The sequence below is a fragment of the Camarhynchus parvulus genome, chromosome 7, assembly GCF_901933205.1.
Source record: "Camarhynchus parvulus chromosome 7, STF_HiC, whole genome shotgun sequence".
Lineage (NCBI taxonomy): Eukaryota > Metazoa > Chordata > Aves > Passeriformes > Thraupidae > Camarhynchus > Camarhynchus parvulus.
In genome coordinates, this window is record NC_044577.1 from 26,778,556 (window position 1) to 26,798,374 (window position 19,819).

Consider the following 19,819-nt stretch of genomic DNA (forward strand, 5'->3'; position numbering starts at 1 on the left):
AATTCAAATAGTATTGGGGATCAGGGATAACGCAGTGCTGAATGGATGTGGCATTTTTATCAATAGTAAAAATTTGTTCTTTGTGCTTTAAATTACTGACTGCTGCAACCTTACAAAGTGCTGAATGTGAAACTAATGATTTGCTTTAGGAGTATGAGTATGAGCTAATGTAGTGCAAACAGTAAAGGCTGATCATAGATTCCCCATTTGCATCTGTACCAACTGCAGAGCATGCACTTCCAGTTGAAGGGTATCATCCTTTTGTTGGAAGCTACTATCTTGCCTCACTCTGCCTCCTCAGAATTAACTTAGTTAGCAAAAATCCACTCTTTAAATTGTTGAAGGCAGCTGGGTTTGCCAGTTAGGGACAGGGGAATGCTCATACAAGTTGTTGAGCTGGCAGGTCAAAAGAGGTGACAGTATCTGGTAGGAGAATGGCGAAAGGGCTCCAGCAGCAGCAACTCCACTGTCTGAGCAATGACCATTGCAAAATTCCTTTGGAAGGGCCTGACAGTTTGAGATGCACAGCAGTGCCTTACCAGGACATGCACGGCTGAAGAAATGAAAAAGGGTAATTCAGACTCCAAATACAGACCTTGTTGATTAAACAAAGAAGGACACTATTTACAGCTGGAGACTGGGAATCAAGAGTCCTGAGCCCTACTCTCACACTGCTGCTGCCTGCCTGTGTGACTGTAAGCCAGGCACTTACAGTTGAATCTTCTCAGTAAAGCAGGAGCAAAAACATCCTCACAGCCCTTTAAAGCACCATGAAACCTGTGAAGGGTGTGCACTCTAAATGCAAGTATCATCATTAAAGCATTTATTAAAGCAACAGGTGAAGGCCATTCACTACCAAAATATGAGTTCCTTTGCTATATACTCTATATACTCATTAACCAAATGCATTTTATGGAACATACTGCTGTCAGAGTAGACAGGTCAGAGTTCAAGAAAGTTCTGAAGTAGACAAATTTGAGGTGGTTGCAAGACAGGTGGTTGTATGGAATCAGGCAGCTGACTGAACTCTGATCTATGAATCAGGCAGCTGATTGATAGCTCTTCAAATGTCTGCAGCTTTTGTACAAAAAAGTCGAGGCAAACAACAGTCAGTAAAGAAAGTTTCTGTGTTGAGAGAAATCTGTAAGGTCTGAATGTCGAGTGAAGGAAGAGGGAAGTTTCACAATCAATTTGTTAAGATTTCCTAGCCCTTAATTAGGCAGTTAAACAGGATATTTAGCAATGTGAAGCTCATATGTAAGTGGTACCTGTCCTGGACTGAGTGTAACAACATGGGCTGTTGAGTTCCTAAACTCGGGAAAGCGTTTCAGATCAGGGTTGGCAATGTTGACTTTGCAGAATATGCTGGATTCCTCATAAGGGATCCTGGTAGGATAAAGGAAACTGGTGTCACCAGGTGGGAAGAGGTGCCATCTCTTCCTGAAAATAGAGAGAAGATAAAAATGTATTCAGTGCATGTCACTTGCAGCAAAGAACTAAAGGCAGTAGCAAGGTTTTCAATAAAACATAAATCTGCCTCGCTGTGTGAATCTCCTACGCAGTGAGAACACAGCCAGTGCTTACAGGCTGTCTCCTAAAAGTGTTTTTAAAATATTCCACTTTTTAATTTTTTAACTGAGAAGATTTACAGCTTCTCACCAATCACTTTTAAAGGCAGATAAAATTTAAAAAAACCTCTCCCGTCTGGTTTCTTCTTCCTCCTTTTTACACACAGCATTTACAGATGCTCAGAGCATTAAAAATTGCTCTATAAACTAGAGGAAATAGTTTTGTTACAGACAATGTATTTTTGTTCACTGAATGAAAAGCTTTCAAAATCTGTATTTGTTTTGAAAGGAGGGTGTTGTGTGTTTAGGATGGCAACAGTAAAAGGGTTAGACATTATCTTCTGTTTCCTTATATGGCTGTTAGTTGTGAACCCCCCTTTCTTAAAAATCACCTTGATGTTTCCATATCAAAGATGGAATGAATAAAAACCAGATACATCCATAGACATAAGTATCCTTAAACACCTGTATTTTTTTTTTGTGTTATCAGTACCACACGATGAAAATGTAGCTGGTTGTGCATTTAAGAACTTACTGGTGTGACTAAATGCCAGGTGGAGCAAGACAGGGTTGTTCTGCTCATGAGGGCACTCATGTACCACATTGCTCCTACAGGCCCAGAGAAGCACATGAAGACACCACAGTGCAAAGGCCAAGCAGGGCTGGGACCACACTTTGTCCTCAGGAGCTTATGTCTCTATTTCACTTACATAGACCAGATCACTGCCAGAACTGGTGGTGCCAGTTTTATGGGCATTATAAATTAAATATCTTAACAGGTACATATGGTATTTAAAAATAGAAGTTTTAAATGGCAGTACTTTAGATGATAGAAATAACCAGAAGGAATACACAAAGAGAATTTTTTATTTAAGAGGTGCTAGACAAACAGTGCAACATGACCAATGCACTAAGCAATGGAAAAGTAAAGGCAGCACTTTACAGCACAGCTGGAGACCTTGTGTAGCTGTTCTCTTTTGTTTTGGACTCTAGAAAGGGCTTTTCTTTGTTTCCTTTCCCTTGGCACTCCCTTCTTGAATTTTGTCTACTGCTTCTGGTTGTCAGTTCTAAGTCACAGATCTGAAAATGGGAGCAAAGCAACCAAATGGCACAAAACCAAAAGGGACAGGAACAGAAGAGACAGGAATAGCAGGATAGTCAGAACTACAGAGACCAGCACAGATGCAAGTGCCATAGGCTGCTGATATTTCTTGGTAATTACCAAAGCAACTGCTGGATGCAAGCATAAAACCACTTCTCCTGAAACTCAAGCCTTATTGCAACTTTATTTTGCCCTCCAAGCTCTCCAAGCTAGATCCTCTGAGGGGGCAGAGAATGACTAGGTTAGGAGGCTCAGGGTTAATCCTGCAGGCTCACGGCAAAGCAATATCATAAAGCAAAAAATTAAGAAGCCTAAGGGATGCAAGGAGGAAATTCAAGATAGCAACAAAGGGCTAAGGAGCTGTCCCTGGCTCTCCTGCAAAGGCAAATCTATTTAAGTTTAGCATAAGCTTATATTCTGTTACAAAGCCTGTCTTGTTTGTGAGTCTCAAAAGGGAATCTTTCTGCTCTGAAGAAGCACAGGATTCACAAGCTTGTGGAAGTTTGCAATCTATTTACAGGCTTTGTTCTGAAGAGGAAAATGACTTTGTCTTTTCAGGCTGTGCAAGGGCTTTGGATTTCTTTCCCTGAGAGGAAAAAGGATTTTGGTCTACTTGAGGGGGAGGAAGTGCCTTGGGAAGGTGGACAGAATTGCTCCATGATGCTGGAACTCTGGCTCGAGTTCAACATCTGAAGGTACAGATCAAAGAGGCTTGGCTGGTATTGTGTCTGCTACATCACTGTACTTATTTAGTACATCCAGTATTTTAGTGGATCCTTAGAAGATTATGGCATTTAAGTCTCATGGTTTTCATCGAGATTCCTGGCTCCTGAATATACTAAATTGTCTGGACTTCAATGCACAATGCTTACTGATGTGATCTGAAGTCTACAGGATTGGCTGCAGCACAGCAGTGCTGAGGGAGGCTTCTAGAGTGTCTCTGCTGCACATCCACCCAAGGACCTCAAGGCTGTTCACAAACATGACTGAAAACCCTACACAGAGTTACCCTTCCTAGGGATAAGATGATGACAATTTCATTTACCTCAGGCCTTAAGGCCAGTCAGCCTGTGATGCTGCCCAGCTAAAAGGCAACACACCTGACTTCCAATCCTGCACCTTAATCACACCACCACCACCACCACCACCACCACCACCACCACAGTCTTACTGTTCTATAAAATGGCAGTGTAATTAATCCCATTGAAAAACCCCTGGCAAATTTCTCCTTCCACTCTATACTATCAAAGACAGAAAGTGTGTGCAACTTGTTCTGTTACTCTAGCACTACTCTAGCAATAATAGAGTAATAACAACCCAAAATAATAACAATAATAACAACCCAAAAACCAAAAAAACTCCACCAACCCTGAAGCCAATATGCAAGGAAAGGAGAAAAAAAAAAGAACAGGGAAAAAAAAAAAGACAGCATGCAAACAGGCAGAAAGATACAGCAACAGCTACATGCTCCCAAATGAGTCTGGAGCCTCAAATGTCCCTTTCAACTTTGCTCACAGCTGGCTGCTCCCATCCTGATGGTCCCCTTTTAAATTAATTCTAGCAGGCTATTAGAGGCTCTTGCACAGACAATATTGTAAAAGTCTAAAGTAGTTTATTTCTATTTTGTTTGGGGTTTTTTATTTTTAACTCTTTTATCTCCTAATTCCAAATTCCTGAATTCATAACTACTAGGAAGATTAAAGTGTTTATAATTGGACCATATTACCCACAGACTAGAAAATAAAATTGTGTCAACTCCAGAACACCCTGAAGTTCTGTTATTTCCTGTAAAACAGTTAGGGTGCTCTTCAGTCATTGAGACCTCAGAAAACTAAAATAATCAGGACCTAGAATTAATACTGAAAGAGTCCAAAACTAACTTTATGCACAGTATAGCTCTCCCCTGTATTTACTGTATGTATGTGCACTTGTTACCTTCCTTGTACTTGCAACACTAAGTTGCAGCCGTAGGAGTCCAAATGGCAGGGGGTGTTTGCTCCTTCAGAACCAATCCACAGTGTGCTCTCTTTTCCACTTCTTCCAGGAAAACCAAAGTCAGACCACCTTACATCCTACAGCAACAAAAAGGTTTATTTATGTAAGCTGTTGAACTGATTGGCATCCTATCCTTAGTTCTGAGAGTCTCCTTGTCTTCTCCTTCCACTGCTCATCCACTGCAGCTGTTTTTCCCTGGTTGGGTTCTGGAGCATGCACAGTCTGTTTCCCTTCCTCCAAAATTCTCATCCCCACCGTTCATATCACTCAAGTTACTCCTTTGCTCTACAGAAGGGCTGCCCAAATTCTCACGGCCACATGGGGCTTCTTTTCCTTTTCAAACACTCTTTTTTATTTTTCTCTACCCTTAGCCATCCACCCAAGCTCAGGATTGCTTTTAGAAAAATTCTTATATATTTGTCATTTGGCATTTAAAAAGATAATGAAAGGAAAGAAGGAAAGAAAAATCCCTATTCCCTTTTCAAACAACTGATAATCTATGTGAAATTTTTGCTCTCTCCTTGCTCCTGTTTCAGCTTTCTCCACGTAGTCTGGGAACACAGACTTTATCCCATCGGTGACTCAGTGTTATGCCAGGTTAAGTTTCTTACTATTTAATGGACACATTTGCAACAGCAGAGGCAGTGAACTTAAAACAACTTGATGACAGGGGAAGAAAGGTCAGAACAGGTGTGCTCATATTATGAACACAGTGCTGGATCTTTCCAGTCTGTTGATCCTCCCACAAAGAATCCCTTGGGGCTGACAGTTGGAAAGAGGCACAGTGAGGCATTTTTCAGACAATCCAAGGGGTTTGCAGAATGGTTCTGTGTAGCTTGGATAAAGCTTTCCCATGTATCTACAGCTCTCCCTGCCACCTGCAGGGCCTGATCATTTGTTTATTGGAAAGCACTTGAGGAATACTGGCCAGAGATACTGGCACCTTTTGGCTGGAGCCCCAGACTGAGCCTTAGGAAACAGAGATTAAATTTCTGGCTTCCTGATGGTCTTGGGCAAATCGCTTTATCTCTGAGTTTTATTTTTCCCATCTTGAAAAGGAAGATAATGGTATTTGTTCCATTTCAGTAAAGCACTTTGGGGTCATTCACATCACCTAACTTTAGGAACCTAATTTAATCTTGGCTCCTGCTCTAGTCAAAGCACTCTCAATCAAGCCTTGGAAAAGCCTCTCTCTTTCTGCTGTCTATAAAGAGAAAATAGGAGTCTAGGAGTCCTAATTTAAGTATGTATGCTTGCTGTTTGCAGACAGGTGGATGACTATCCTTTTTTAAGATCTATGGATGAGGAAAACTACAGCTAGACATTATAAGGATGACTTCACCACGACTCCGTATCAGGAGACCCTCAAAGTGAGTGATAGCCTTCCCAAAAAATTAGGTGTTGCTAAAGATCCTGAATTTCAGAGTTATTGATTTTAAAGATATCATTTGAAAAAAAAATGCAGAAGTGTAATATACACATTTGTCAAAGACAGCAAAAGATCAAAAAGAAAAAGTTGCTCCTATAGATTTCAGCAGGCATAAAATTTGAAATTCAATACAGCTATTTCAGTGAAAAAGTTAAGCGTAGAACCATTCCTACACTTTAATCTCACACCTAAATAGTTTTTATATTTTGTTACAATTTAAGTGAAAAGAAAGCACACATAATCAATATCAGATTTAAAAGAACTTTTTGAAAATGCTCCTGCTGTAGTAAATAGTTGAAGCGATTATGGGTAAAATAGTTTTTAACCAATGAACTGAAAAGGAACTGGTAGTATTACTGAAATCTTGTCACACTGGGTTCCTTTTCTACAATAAAAAGCCACAGTAAGAAGAAATGCACTAAAAGGTGTTCCAACCATAACAGATGGCACATTACTTGTGATATATATTTATTTCATTTGCTGCTTATAATGAAGTTAATCTGTACCCGTATGTCACTTTAAAAGGTCTCATTTCTATTTAAACTTCATGCATGTATCTTACTCCTGATTTATATCTCAAATTCTGTAATGAAATATCAACTGAACAAAAAATGTAAGATGCTAGATATTGCTCATAGATTAGAATAATGGAATCATTACCTTAGCCCACACAACTGTAAATGATAAACAGTGCAATCTAAATTTCAAACAACTTCTAAATGGCCCTATTAATCACTATAAATAACAGTGCAGTTGGCCTTCTTTTCCCCTTCAAATAACCTCACGTAAATCTAAATAAAATCTGGAAGGAAAAAAAGGAATTATCATCAAATTCACACAAGAATGGAAGAGAATTTCTACACAGAACTCCTTTGGCTGGTATAAATTGTGTAGCAGTGTTTCAAAAGCCACGTGAGTGTGGAACTGATGGATGCATTTTTCTCCCATGCCTGTGAAAATGGCAGATGACACACACCATATTTGCTTGCATAACACCACCAAGTCTTTCCTTCCCAGATTCTGCTTTTCAAAAAAAATCCATGGCATAACCATTACGTGTGTCTGTTCTAAAACTGCAGTACAATCTGTTGTGTGTTAGGTCAGGTGATCAGGTTGTGGCATGGCACCTGCACAGAAATGCAACTCCTGGAGCCTCAACTTTGCTCTTGAATGGGAGCAAGGGAAAGAAAAAGGTAGAAAAATGGTTGTTTCCTTCAAGTGTGAAGGAAGCAGTAGGATATTCAGGACTTCTGAGCTGCTATTGGCTTGTGCTGGAAGACACATGCGGTCTGTGGAGGCAGAAAAAGAGAAGACCAAGACAGGAGATCAGACAGAGAGAGTTATGCAAAGATCTGGGGAAGCCTGAAACATCCCTGGAGCTCCCAGTTCAGACAACACAAACCAGCCCAAGGTTATATGATGCTGGTTATGTTTCAGTGTGTTCAGGAAGGGAAGGGGGAAAGAAAAGTAAGATGATCTCTGTGCCCAATCTTTACCTTCCAACCCAATGGAAAGTCGGAGAAGTCTGAAAGTCTGAAAAAAGACTGATCACTGAAAACCACCAATTTTACTGGCACAAAAGAATAAAATACATATGAGGAGCATGGGAAATGCTTTCTGAAGAAATTATTAATTTGAGGGGGCTTATCAGTTCATACTCATTGTCATCCCAGTGATACAGTGATTTTACAGGGAATTATGATTCCATTCTCACCTTTCAAAGTATAGAAATGAATAAGGCTTTACTTACCCTTTCTTTACATCTTTTGAAGAAGTACACCTTTTGTATAGCTATCCTTAATTTTGCCCTCTTACAATTTGCAAGGAGAAGTAGCAGGAATGTAGATGAAGCAAGACATTGAAGTAGGAGATAGGCACAGAGAAAATAAAAGGAAATGCCTTGGGTAGCTGTGTCCTACTGTGTATGGTAATTGCATACTTCCATGGACAGGTAACTTCCTGTATTTTATTGCCTCCACAGAATCTCTCCTCCTCACAAACAGTTAATCTAATTATATTAAGGAAAGGAGCTGAGCTACTTAAGAAAATGAGCCACAAGGCAAAACATGGAGCAAAGCCATGTTACAGCCTTGTTACTACAATGAAATACATGCCATCAATCCTCCCTCCTGAGTGGAGCTGTTAATTTGGGCACCATTTGGGTGTAAGGTGGATCTGGCCTAAATGGGATGGAGAGTGATGCCAGGCTGGTAATTATTTTTTGTCACTTGGAGTGGTGTTTCTAAATTTATAAGGAGAACCAAAATTTTGATGGCTGCCACTTGGCAGATTTCAGTTAGCCTGAGAGCTAATACCTTTTATTTCAGAATTTTAAAATAAGTGGCCAAAGGAGCAGAGAAGGATAGCAGTAGAGGTTTCAGAAGCTACATTAGATAATTTGCAGTGGTTCAACTAGGAAGAGATAATGTTTTACCTGGAAAATTTCTGGCTTGTCTTCAAATATCCTGGCAATGTACTTGTAGTCAGCATAAGCCCAGTATTTGGAGTAATCGTAACGACTGAATGGTCCAGAGAGACAAGAAGGCTGCCCACAACTCCACGCCAAAAACTCCTCAAGTGTAGCTTCCACATAGCTACAACTGGTTTCAAACTGGGGAACTAGAGCAACAAAAGAAAAATCAAATATTACATGAGCATTGAGCATTGAACCAGTAAAAATAATACAGGTTCTCTCAGCTGTGGTTAAATGGAACATCAGATACAAATCTGACTAGGTAGCTTGACTCTGGTCAATAAAATGGTTCTCATGACCTAACTCATAAGTAAAGTCTGAGACTATTGCTTTTTCATTAAGGTTTAATTGAATGGCTGTTACCTTGAACTTGCTGTGAGACAAAAGCAGACCAATAGTTAGTGTTGTTCTTCAGCACAGTAACTCAATAGCACACCCAAGTTCACTAAACAGCTTTGCTTCATCTCCCCTCCTAAGTGTGAGTTGCAAATGTGCACATCAAGTATTTCTGTATCCTTTATTTTGTCTCCATAGATTTATGCAGATGGACATGTTCATCTTACCCTTTCCCTGAAGCAATGACCAAACCAGTGTGGTCATGCATAGAAAGTGAGGTATGGGGCCACACGCGTGCTGCCAATGATCCATCTAAAACGCTGTGTGCCTTTATTTTTCATTTGGGACTGACAAAAGCATATTGCAGTGTTCCTTGGCAGACACAGAAAGTGTTTACCAGCAGGGTTTTACTCCCAGCATGCTTTGGTCAGGCTGACTGATACAGCCTTTCAGCTCAAGGTCAGGTCACTTGGAAGGCCTGTAAGGTAACCCACATCACAGGATATTTTAATTGCAGTTAATCAGAAATCTTCATTTCCTGCCGCCACTAATTGTGCCATCTTCAAAGAGACTTATCCAGTGTTAAAAAAAAATATTACTTTACTATAACTACTACTGGGGAAAAATTACTGCAGCCTGCATGAATGACAATGACAGAGCTGCAATTTAATCTTGTGTAACTTGCATAGAGCTGCACAGAAATGGGATCCTTTCACTGCTGTGCAGCAGCAGCCCTTGGTTCTTTACCACTTTCATTTCATTACTGCAGCAGTTCTCACAGAGTCTCATGCAGCTTTACAAACCTTTATCACTATTATTTTCCATTGTAGTAGCATAGGTAGTGGTTTCCTTCCCACTACTATCAAATCATTACCTAAAAGTGTCAGTGGATGGGCTCCCTACCCAAGGACTGCATACAAGACATATAAATCACTTGCAAGTCACAAAATCACAACCAAAACCCTCTGTATTGGATCCCGTATCTGTGCTGCAGTCCCTCTCCCGATACCCAGGTTTTAATGCAATGTTTATCATTTTACTAAAAGGTGGTCTGACAGAAAGATTAGACAGAAGATACAAGCACTGCTGAGGGTGCCTCAATATCTGTATTACTTTCATGAGAAAAAACAGGACACTTTTTCACTTCATGACACTCTTAGGACACTGCCTATTTTCCAAGATAACTCAGAAGCAAATGTTTTAAAGGCAAGAAATATGCTCTTTCTACCTCACAGCATATTTCATTCTCAGTTTCATTTAAAAAAAATTCAACTATGAAAGGCAAGACTATCTTGTAGAATACAATCTCCTCAGGGCAGGGTTCTTGGTTTGATTTATACCTTATTCAGTACCAAGGTGTGGGTGCTTATGGAAAAATAAATAGTAATAAAAAACACATTTGGGCAATCTAGACAGTTTGCTTAGATGGGTTTGTAGGTTGTAGGCTGCAACAAGGGTGAAAATGTTAGCAAGGAGCAATAGAAAGCAAGAACATTATTAACCAGTTTGCTAATACTTAATGACTTAAAGCTGAGGGTGTTTTGTAATTGACAAATTGCAGATTAAGCCATGCAAGTCTACAGTAGGCTGCCAGTTCTGTCTGATGACATGGTACCTGAAGGCATAACAGTCTTCCTCTTTCCCCTATACCAGAGATGGAAATTGGAGGGAAGGAGAGAAGGAAAAAGTGGGTTTTAGAGAAGCAGCTCTTCTCCTTAGTTAAGGTCTGGTTCTGACAGTTGCCAACATCTGTTCTTCTCAGAGTGTCTGCAATGTGTACTAAGGAAATGTAGGGAAAAAAGGTGCAATAGCCTTAGTAAATACCTAAAGCTCCATTAAGAATGCAAGTGAAATATCTTCACAATTTCTTTAAAGAAAACCAAACCCCTATTCACAGCTGCTGGGAAATTAAATAATCCAAGCAAGGAACAGCCACTTCATACTAAAACAAAACACAGGCATTCTCACAGACAAAAAAACCTGGCCATGCACATCCAACTCCAATAACCACTTCATATTTCAGCTTTATGCAACATTTAATCAGTGTAGAGTATTTGTACTGTATTTTCAGCCTCCTATTCAGCTAGTGATTCTACAGCCACCTTTGCAGTCTCCCACTATATCAAACCCCAGAGATCTCAATTCTTTTGCCATCCTTAGTGATAAAACCTCTTGGCAAGATGGTCAAGTTGCAGCCCTTTCCTATCCAACTGCACATCTGACAGCATCAGCTCTATCCAGCATCAGTGAAACATCCTCCAGAGATCCTGTGACTCAGAAACTGATTAGCATGACAGCTTCTTGTTCTCTCCAGCTTCTTCACAGTAAACAATGAATTGTTGATTCATTTTATTATGCAGCCACCAAAAACAGTCAAAACAAGAAATGGCTACATACAGAAGTCAGTTCTGTGTAAGTTTTCTTCTTACTTTGTGCTGGTGTGTTCCAGGTAGCCATCAGACACAATGGCAGTAATGCCACATTTTCTCTGTCAGAAGCAAAACTTCTGAAGCTTCAGCCTACCCCTTATCCCACATCAGAAAAATAAATCTTTTAGTGTGGCTGGAACCAGATGAGTAGGGATTTCCTGATTAATAGCATCTTCACTGTTCTTGTAATGAACTCTGGTACTCTCTTTGAAGGTATCTTTTGTCAATGCTTAGTCCTCTGATTGTAGTTTTTCCCTTTCTTATGGACACAAACTGTTTAACTTGTGTAATCAGACAGAATACTATAAAAAACACACTTAGGTACAAATAATATATACAAATAATACTGCTAGCTCTCACATTTTTCCATGTTTCAAATGTGCCATCTACATTGGTATGCTTCAGAGGTTACAAACTAGTAAGAAAAGCAAATATAAAATCCTTGCAACTGCCACCAAGTTGCCCCATTTGCAAGTCTCACTTTTGTACATTAAGGAATCTTCAGCTTGGGAAACCCATCCAGATGCAGATGTGGCACTAAAGAAAGATGAAGAATTGCTGTAGTAAGAGATCTCCATGAATTTTGAGTTTTTCAGATGAACCTCACTTAAATAACCTCAGAAAATCTGAAGCTGCCATTTCAGAGTGTCACCAGAATGTGCCTTTAAGCAGGAGAGTCGATTTTTTCTTCTGCATTTCCAATTCCGTAGTAGAGAGGTCCCACCTAGTCTTAAGGCAATAAACCTCTTGTGGATATGGAAGGAATACTGAGAGAGAAGATCAATGCAATTTTAGTTGTATTCTAAAATACAAATTCTGTTCTCTCTCTGAGCAGATGACTGGCTCCGTTTCACCCAGGAAAGTTAGCAGGAACAATAAGAAAGAGAGGCCCTCATTAAAAGTAGTTTTAAGCATGCAATAGTGAGATCAACCACCTTCCAAATGACAGTGGCACATGGAATGTATTACATTATTTCAGACTCTGAGATGGCTTGGATAATGGCTTCACTAATATATTCTTATATTGAAAATTTTTATGGCATCACAGGTCTCATTCAGTTACAATATAACCCCTGAAGGCTGTACCAATCTCCTCAAAGACAATTCCAACCAACATTACCACATAATGGAGGCTCCTGGAGACAAAATGATTGCTGCACAGGGATAAATGCCTTTAGGAAAAAGCAAAATGCAGTTAGATGCTTCAAGATATAAATTCCAATTTAAATCCACTCTGTATCTCTAGTGACTACAAGTTATTGTTAAGTGATGACTCTTATCTAGTCAGTTGGTAGCATCAATCTGTGACATAGCTACGTAACACTCCATCAGTCCCATCAGAGACTCTGCCAGTTGGAACATCCATCTGGCTCTCAAAAAGTGCCTACTAATTAATGGAGAGTAGGATCAAAACTACTCTTTTACCTGGTAGGCCTTGTGTGTTCCAACTCAGATATATTAACAATGTGTAAGGTAACAAGGTAAGTGTCATATATATATATATATATATATATATATATATATATATATATATATATATATATATATATATATATATGCTACACCTTCTCTATTGGGATGCATTTCACACTTAGTGCAAGAATTAGGTGGTACCTCACTGAACTACAGAGATATTGCTATGAAGATGTGTACCAAGGTTTTAATTCTACACCTCAGTTTTCCCATCCATAGAAAGTGAGTAAATAATATCTGTTCCCCCCAGGAAGGGCACAGAAATCATTAATCCATGCTGGCAAAATGCTTTGAAATCCTAACACGCCAAGCATTTTCCCTCTAACACTTCTGTTTCATCACTTCTCCTGCAAAAATTGAACATGAAATAACATGGTCATGATGCTGTGAAGAAAGCAAATTTCACAGTGTTAAGTAAAATAGTATGATGTAATCCTACCACTTTCACTGGAACTGGCAGACCCTCGTCTGGAGTCTTTGTGCAGACTCTACATTCCAAGAAAGAGGAAGTCCAACTGGAAAAGGTTAGAAGACTACAGAAAGAGTAATTGGGTAGGGTCTAAAAGACCATGACATATTAAGTATTTTTAAAGTGGATTTTTCTGGCCTAAGGGTTAAAAAAACCCCTAAAGGTAGCCAAGATGCTTTATAGGCAAAAGGGAGAAAGTGCATGGCAAAACATATTTTGGTATGTCGTGGGAGGGCAAAGGATGTAAAGGGCAGGGATAAAGCAGTGCAGAACCTTTCAAGTAGATGGCAGATGGAACATGTTTCTTCTATCTTCCCCCCATGGTATGAAACTCAGTCTGTCCATGGACACACTACTGTGTGCCTACAGACAGAGATGAAGTTTTAGTATTTAAAGTCCAGTTGGAAAATTGTCTTTCTCCCATGGCATGTTCCAAGATGTATGAGTGAATCTGGAGGGTTAGCAGTGAAATTATTGCACTGGTGTCAAATGATTTTCTTAATGCTTTATACTTCCATCATGTCTTCCATCACAGGACCTTAAAGTACTGAAAATCACCTAAGTCTTAAAAACCTCTGAGGGAAGGTGAGAATTACCACCATTACAGATAAATACCCCAAGTCTGGCTAATTATTTAGCTAATTCCTTAACATAGTCAGGCTTATGGATATGGAAGCTCAGCTCACGTGAACAATCTAATCATGTGTAAGACCAGGACCAAACACACACACTACAAAGCAAGGAAGGAACACTGAGAGATTTGGTTCTTAAATGCTGGTGTTACCCACCACACCTCCTACTGAGACTAAACACATGAGAAAGAGAAGGGAGAGTTCTACTGCTGGCCAGATCTCATTCCTAAAAACAAAGCCTGCAATGAAAAACAATACATTAGAGAAAGAACAGTTATAATGAAAAGGCAGATAATTGCAGGACCTGGAAAAGAGACTTGTGACATCGATGCCTGTCCACCTCATTCTCACCTAAATCCACTGTCTTCAGGCCCAGCCTAAACTGGATTGTCTTTCCCTCCAACACAGCAGAAAGGTATTCCACATTCCAGTGCAGGGCTGGCCAGTTGCCAGCCATGTTACAGAAGACTGCAGGTTGCTGTAGAGACATCACAATTTCCTTGGTTTTCTCAGGAGTAAATGGTTTGACATCTTCATCTATGTAAAGAAAAAAAACCAGATGGAGAGAGATGATTTATCATACATGAAGTTTTACCTTTCATCTTCCATGGGACAGAAAAAATAAGAACTAAGACCTCCTTTGTTTATGACTGTTTTATTACATTTGTAGATTTTTTTAAAAATCTAAGTTGTACTGCAAACACTGGAAGAACTAAATTAAAGTTTAAAGCAGTGTATTAGCACATAAAATATAAAGCAAAAATAAAAATAGGCACAGGCTTAGACTCTTCACTTGTATCTTAGGCAATAAAGCACTGTAGCCAAGCTGCTTAGAAATAGGCTAACAATAAAACAAACTTGCAAATAATGTTCAGAGTTCAGAAAACATAAATTTAATGAGTAGCAGTTTTTCTGCATGGGATTCTTTCCAAAATTGTAGTGTATTGTCAGAGGTAGCAAACCAGCCCTCCATGTGTTCTCTTTAAACTGAGGAACAGTAGCACAACCAATCAGCAGGTATTTTTGAAGTGTTTTAAAATTTCATCAACAGAATTTTAGAAAAAGGAAATTATGCCAATCCAAGAACTAAACTAACCCAAGATTTCCATTTATTCCTTTGCTGTTTAGAGATTTATATGCCTCACTGAAACTGTCAAGCTGAAATGCTGGCAATCTTGAATTAACTCAGCACTTTCAGAATAACTTTTCTTTAGGGACACATTCAGAGGGAAAATCTGGAGTTTTTTAAAAGGAATGACATCTCCATAGAGCGGAAGAGGTGGACTACAGCTTCAGATCATAAAAAAATCCGTTCATTATTTTAACCTCTATTGAAGTTAACTCATCCAGAATTTGTATCTGTATAATGGCTAAGATTTAACATACTGAATTGATACACATGGCTCCTTGTGACTTCCAGCAGTTTACTTAAAACAAACAAACCAATTCAATTCAGTCATTGTATTTAGGGGTCAAATGATGGTCTGGCATACACAATGAGTTAAATAAATACAGGCCAAGAGAATTTCCTTCCCCTCTGGCTGCTACTTTTGCCTGTCATTCCTCCCCACGTATGGGAGATAGCAGAGAACCACCCAGAGGCACATGGGGCAACCCTGTGAAGCCAGCTGGGGGAAACACAAGATGACCCACTGGGAACAATGTCACTGAGAACAGTTCTTCAGGATTAATTTAAATGCAACAAAAATCCAAAATAAATCTATGAATGCTGAAGTGGGAATGACAGGAGTAAGAGGCGTCCTGCGCATACTGTGTGCTGTATCTTGTTGGTAACTTTTGTAAGCCCCTCTTCTTTTGACAGGGTTTATACTCCCACATAGCTGTGCTTTTTGGTTTTCTAAATTAGGCTGCTATCTTCACACAAACTCAGTGGGAGGTATTGGGGCTGGGCTTTCCTAGAGTCAATGGGTCTCTTATTCCACAGACTTCCAGGGAAACCAAATCCCTCACTTTTCCCTCATGAAAACTCCATTGTGAAGCTTTAAAACTAAAGACCTCTGGTATTTTATCTTCATGGAACATAAAAAATTTAAATGGCTTCTCTTTCCTAAGGCAGACGACAGGAGGGAGCTTGGATTTTGGTTTGTTTTCTACATTTGCTCTCCTAGGCACAGCAACACTTGACAGGATGGTGTTGCTGTGACACAGGGATGTCTCTGACACTTGGCCTTCAGTCTCACACTCAGCAGCTGACACAAGCAGGACATAAGGAGCCTCACAGGGACCGTATGGCTCACCATATGCTCTTCCCCACCCCTGAGGAGGCTCTGGGCGTCCCAAGGAGAGGTTGGCACACCTGGGGGAGCAGCTCCAGAGCAGGTAGAAAGGCCATCTGCAGACACAGGGCACATGCTGCAGCCACCAGGAGCTGCCTGGAGGCACGGCAAGAGGGGAAAGCTCAGCGTGTTTTTATTCACAGCCATTCTGGTCAAGAGCTAACACAAGACCTGGTCCAGATCTGAACACTCCCAGGGGGTTTATAAAACTTCTGTCTTTCACCAGTGCAGTTATAATATTGTACAGACGTGCTTTCACCATGTGGGAGCTGGCAGGCCTTAGCTACCTTTCAGATTTTCCAGCTCATAAAAATGAAATCGCTTCTGCTTAGGCCATGTTTATCACTGCATGGCTGTCTTTTTGACTACTCAGGGCTTTTTTTTGCTTTAAGGGCACTACATTTAAGTATTTTAGAGGATGTAAATGCAAATAATGCAAGAAACTGGTGACACCTTCTTGGAAGATTTTGTAAAGCTGACTTTATTGCAAAAGTTTCAGGTTTATCCTGTAACTTCAATGAACAGTTGGGATGTGCTACAAAAACAGAAATTTTACTGGAAGAGACAGGAAGACTCTTCAAAGCCAACTGTTGATTCTGTGTGGCTTTCTAATGTGATTTCCACATGCACATCATGCTTTTTGCAAGGTGTGGTTTTAACCACAGGGCTTTAACACACAGTGGGAAGCTCAGAACTGAAGCTACTGGGAGAATAGGCCACTGGCAAATAAAAAACCACAATTAGGTTAAGTAGCCTCTCCTCTACTGAATGATTGTCATGTCACCATGTTCAGTTGTAAACATATTTCCCTATAAAATCAAGAAAAAGTGAAAGAGGACAGTCTGTCTTACTAAGATGCTAATAATTCCTATCTTCAAACAGTATTAAAATCTTTGTTAAATAAGTATATATCTTCTCCTGATATAGATAATCACTTACAATACATATAATGCACAGTGACATTTGAAACATCTTAGAAAATTTAAAGACTTAAACAAATATACATTAGGGATTTTTGCAAAGACAAATGCAGATTCTTGCTAGATTCTGTGTGAAGAATCTGTGTCTTGATTTGCCTTTGTATATTTCTTGGTGAGAACAGAGGCAGCTAAACATAATTCTTTCCCTATAACACTTGTCATGCATATCTAAGTGCCTGCCAGAGAAAAAACACTTGATAAAAGGTAAATATCATATAATACAGCAAATAGATATTATGATAATTTGGAGAACTCTGCTCAAGACCATCAGAGATTTCTGATGGAACCATATGCTGTAGGAGTGGGGAAAACTAATTAAAAGATATATCTGAAGATAGAAGATCTGAAGAGAGATTAGCAGGGTTATAGTTTAAAATAATAATGTCCTCAGTTGCTTTTAGCATAGTTTCACAAAAACCTTATAGACTAGGCTGTTGGTTTTTGGTACTTTTTAGCCTGAGATTGATGGTAATTGAGTCCAAGGCAAAACCTGAGGTTGTGTAGCATATATAAGCACATACAGTTTGGATACAGATATGCACAAGTAAAAGGTGAACAAATAAAATGTGTAGCAAAGAAGAAAAATATCCATTGCACATCTTAGGCATTAAATATCAAATTCCTAGGGGACACTGTGTAGCAGGAGAGAATAGAAATGCATATTCCCTTGAAAAAGAAAAGCTCTGTGGGAGTCTTCATTTTCTCAGTTGTACTCTGATCCAAAGAGAAAAGGAATACTTCAGCTTAGCTCTTTCTATCAGGCTCAACAAATGGTGTGACTTCATAGTACAAAAGGAAGCAGGAATAATTTGTCTCATGTTTTGACTTTACCCAAGGCATGTAGAGAATCCAATCAGGAACTGAAAAAATGAACCAAGTTTTAGCTCAAGTTTTGTAACTGTGGCAGCTTATATAATTGGCAAAAAACATAGGTGTTCTTTAGAAAGGCAACACCTTGCAAAATAGAGATCTCCCAATTAAAAAAAAGAAAGCTCTCCAGTTGTCTTTACACAAAGTACTGTCAAACATTAAGCCTTATCCAGACTTAGCACTGAGGGCAGGTAAAAGAAAAGTAATGAATTGGCCAAGTACTCTCCAGTAGATTTTGTCCTTCTGAAACAGAAAATAATTTCATGTTTCTGATTAACAATTTTTCTGAATAACTGAGTAGGGTTTGGGAATTAAGAGTTTAGCACAGCAGGCAGTCTAACTAAAAGTGGACTTGATCAAAGTTGTTCAGAAGTTAAATGTACAGTCATTAAAAAGCTAAATGTACTGTCATTCATTTAAAATAATTTAGCAAATTATAAGAGTTCATTAGTGCATGGCAGTTGGCTTCTGCCAAAACACCCTGCTGCTTAAATATGAGATTTAATTGAGAGGTATTAAAATTATTTTCTAAAATAGGGAGTACAAGGAAATCCTGGTAATGTATTTGGTACATGCATCATCAAATTGTTTTTCTAGCAAATCTGTAATGCTCCCTTTTCCTTACTTCTTTTATTAAAAAAAATTAAAAAGAAAAGAAAAAAAATACATTTTGAATATATTAATACAGAGCAGCCAGGTGAGTAAAAAAAAATCACGTCACCTCCAGAATCTTAACTATTCAAGAACCAGGAGTGGGAAAAGAGAAGGTATGGGGGAAGATGAGCAAACTCCCCAAACCAAATATAAGTGACTTGCTTTGGAGGTCAGACTTAATGGTTTCACAGTACATTAACTCTGTAAATTAAAAAACCAACTTTAAATAATCTGCATGTGATTGCAACACTAGGCACTATAACCAGCCTCCTCTGGGCAAACAGAATGCCTCTAAATATACATAAAATGTGTAGTTTTCAGGATTGGCTGCACCAACATCTAGGTATTTACCTGCCAGCCAGCTATTGCTGTTGGTATTAGTTTTGGCTGTTGGAAATGTTAATGCTGTGAATGCACACGGCCAGCAGGCAGCTACCCCAGATGGGCAGATGTTTTGGTTACTGAAGGAGAGGTGGCAGCTACCCCAGATGTGCAGATGCTTTGGTTACTGAGGGGGAGGTGGCAGCTACCCCAGATGTGCAGATGCTTTGGTTACTGAGGGAGAGGTGGCAGTTGCATGGAGACTCTGGACAGACCAGTCTGCACTTGTCAGACTGGCAGCCTCAGCTCACTCTGGCAGCCTGCAGCCAACAAAGCCTTCCTTCCTCTCCGAGACTGCTACTGCAGAGGAGGGCAGCCAAAGGAAGAAGAGAAAGAGGCTAAATGAGGAATTTGGACTCAATTTCCAGTGCTCCCATGGCAGGGCTGAGCATCTTAGTTTTTCTTACAGGAAGTTGAAGTGACTTCAGACGTGAAGTGAGATAGGAGTGGGAGCCATGCCCAAACCTCATCTTGTCCTTCCGATAAAGCAACGGGAATTGCTGCCAGACTCCTTAGGGGGAGCAGGGGCTGAGCCCAGAACACAGCTCTCGGAGGGACCTCCCCCTGCTGCTCTAAATTACAGTGCATCATCTCAAGCATACGTTTAGGAAATTCTTCCCCTAAATGCCCTAAGGCTCTTCCTTGAAAGCTCTTCCTGACCCCCTGGCCAGCTCCTGCCTGATGTCTCTCCTCCATCCTGCCGTGCAGGTTTAGAAGGCAGTCCTGCCAGT

General features: G+C 39.7%; 1 protein-coding gene across 2 annotated transcripts in view; it reads right to left on the minus strand.

The window, feature by feature from the left end:
- The window catches only part of HSPBAP1 (HSPB1 associated protein 1), a 38,498-nt gene that overhangs the window by 11,843 nt on the left and 6,836 nt on the right, over positions 1 to 19,819 (minus strand). The window contains exons 2-5 of one of the 2 annotated variants that reach the window (XM_030952746.1): positions 14,258 to 14,443; positions 8,529 to 8,713; positions 4,606 to 4,742; positions 1,269 to 1,386 (exon numbers count right to left, since the gene is read on the minus strand). In XM_030952746.1, coding sequence (XP_030808606.1) covers positions 1,269 to 1,386; positions 4,606 to 4,742; positions 8,529 to 8,713; positions 14,258 to 14,443 — 626 coding nt within the window. Of the gene's footprint in view, positions 1 to 1,268; positions 1,441 to 4,605; positions 4,743 to 8,528; positions 8,714 to 14,257; positions 14,444 to 19,819 lie in introns of both variants that reach the window. The other variant, XM_030952745.1, reaches the window with a different exon arrangement.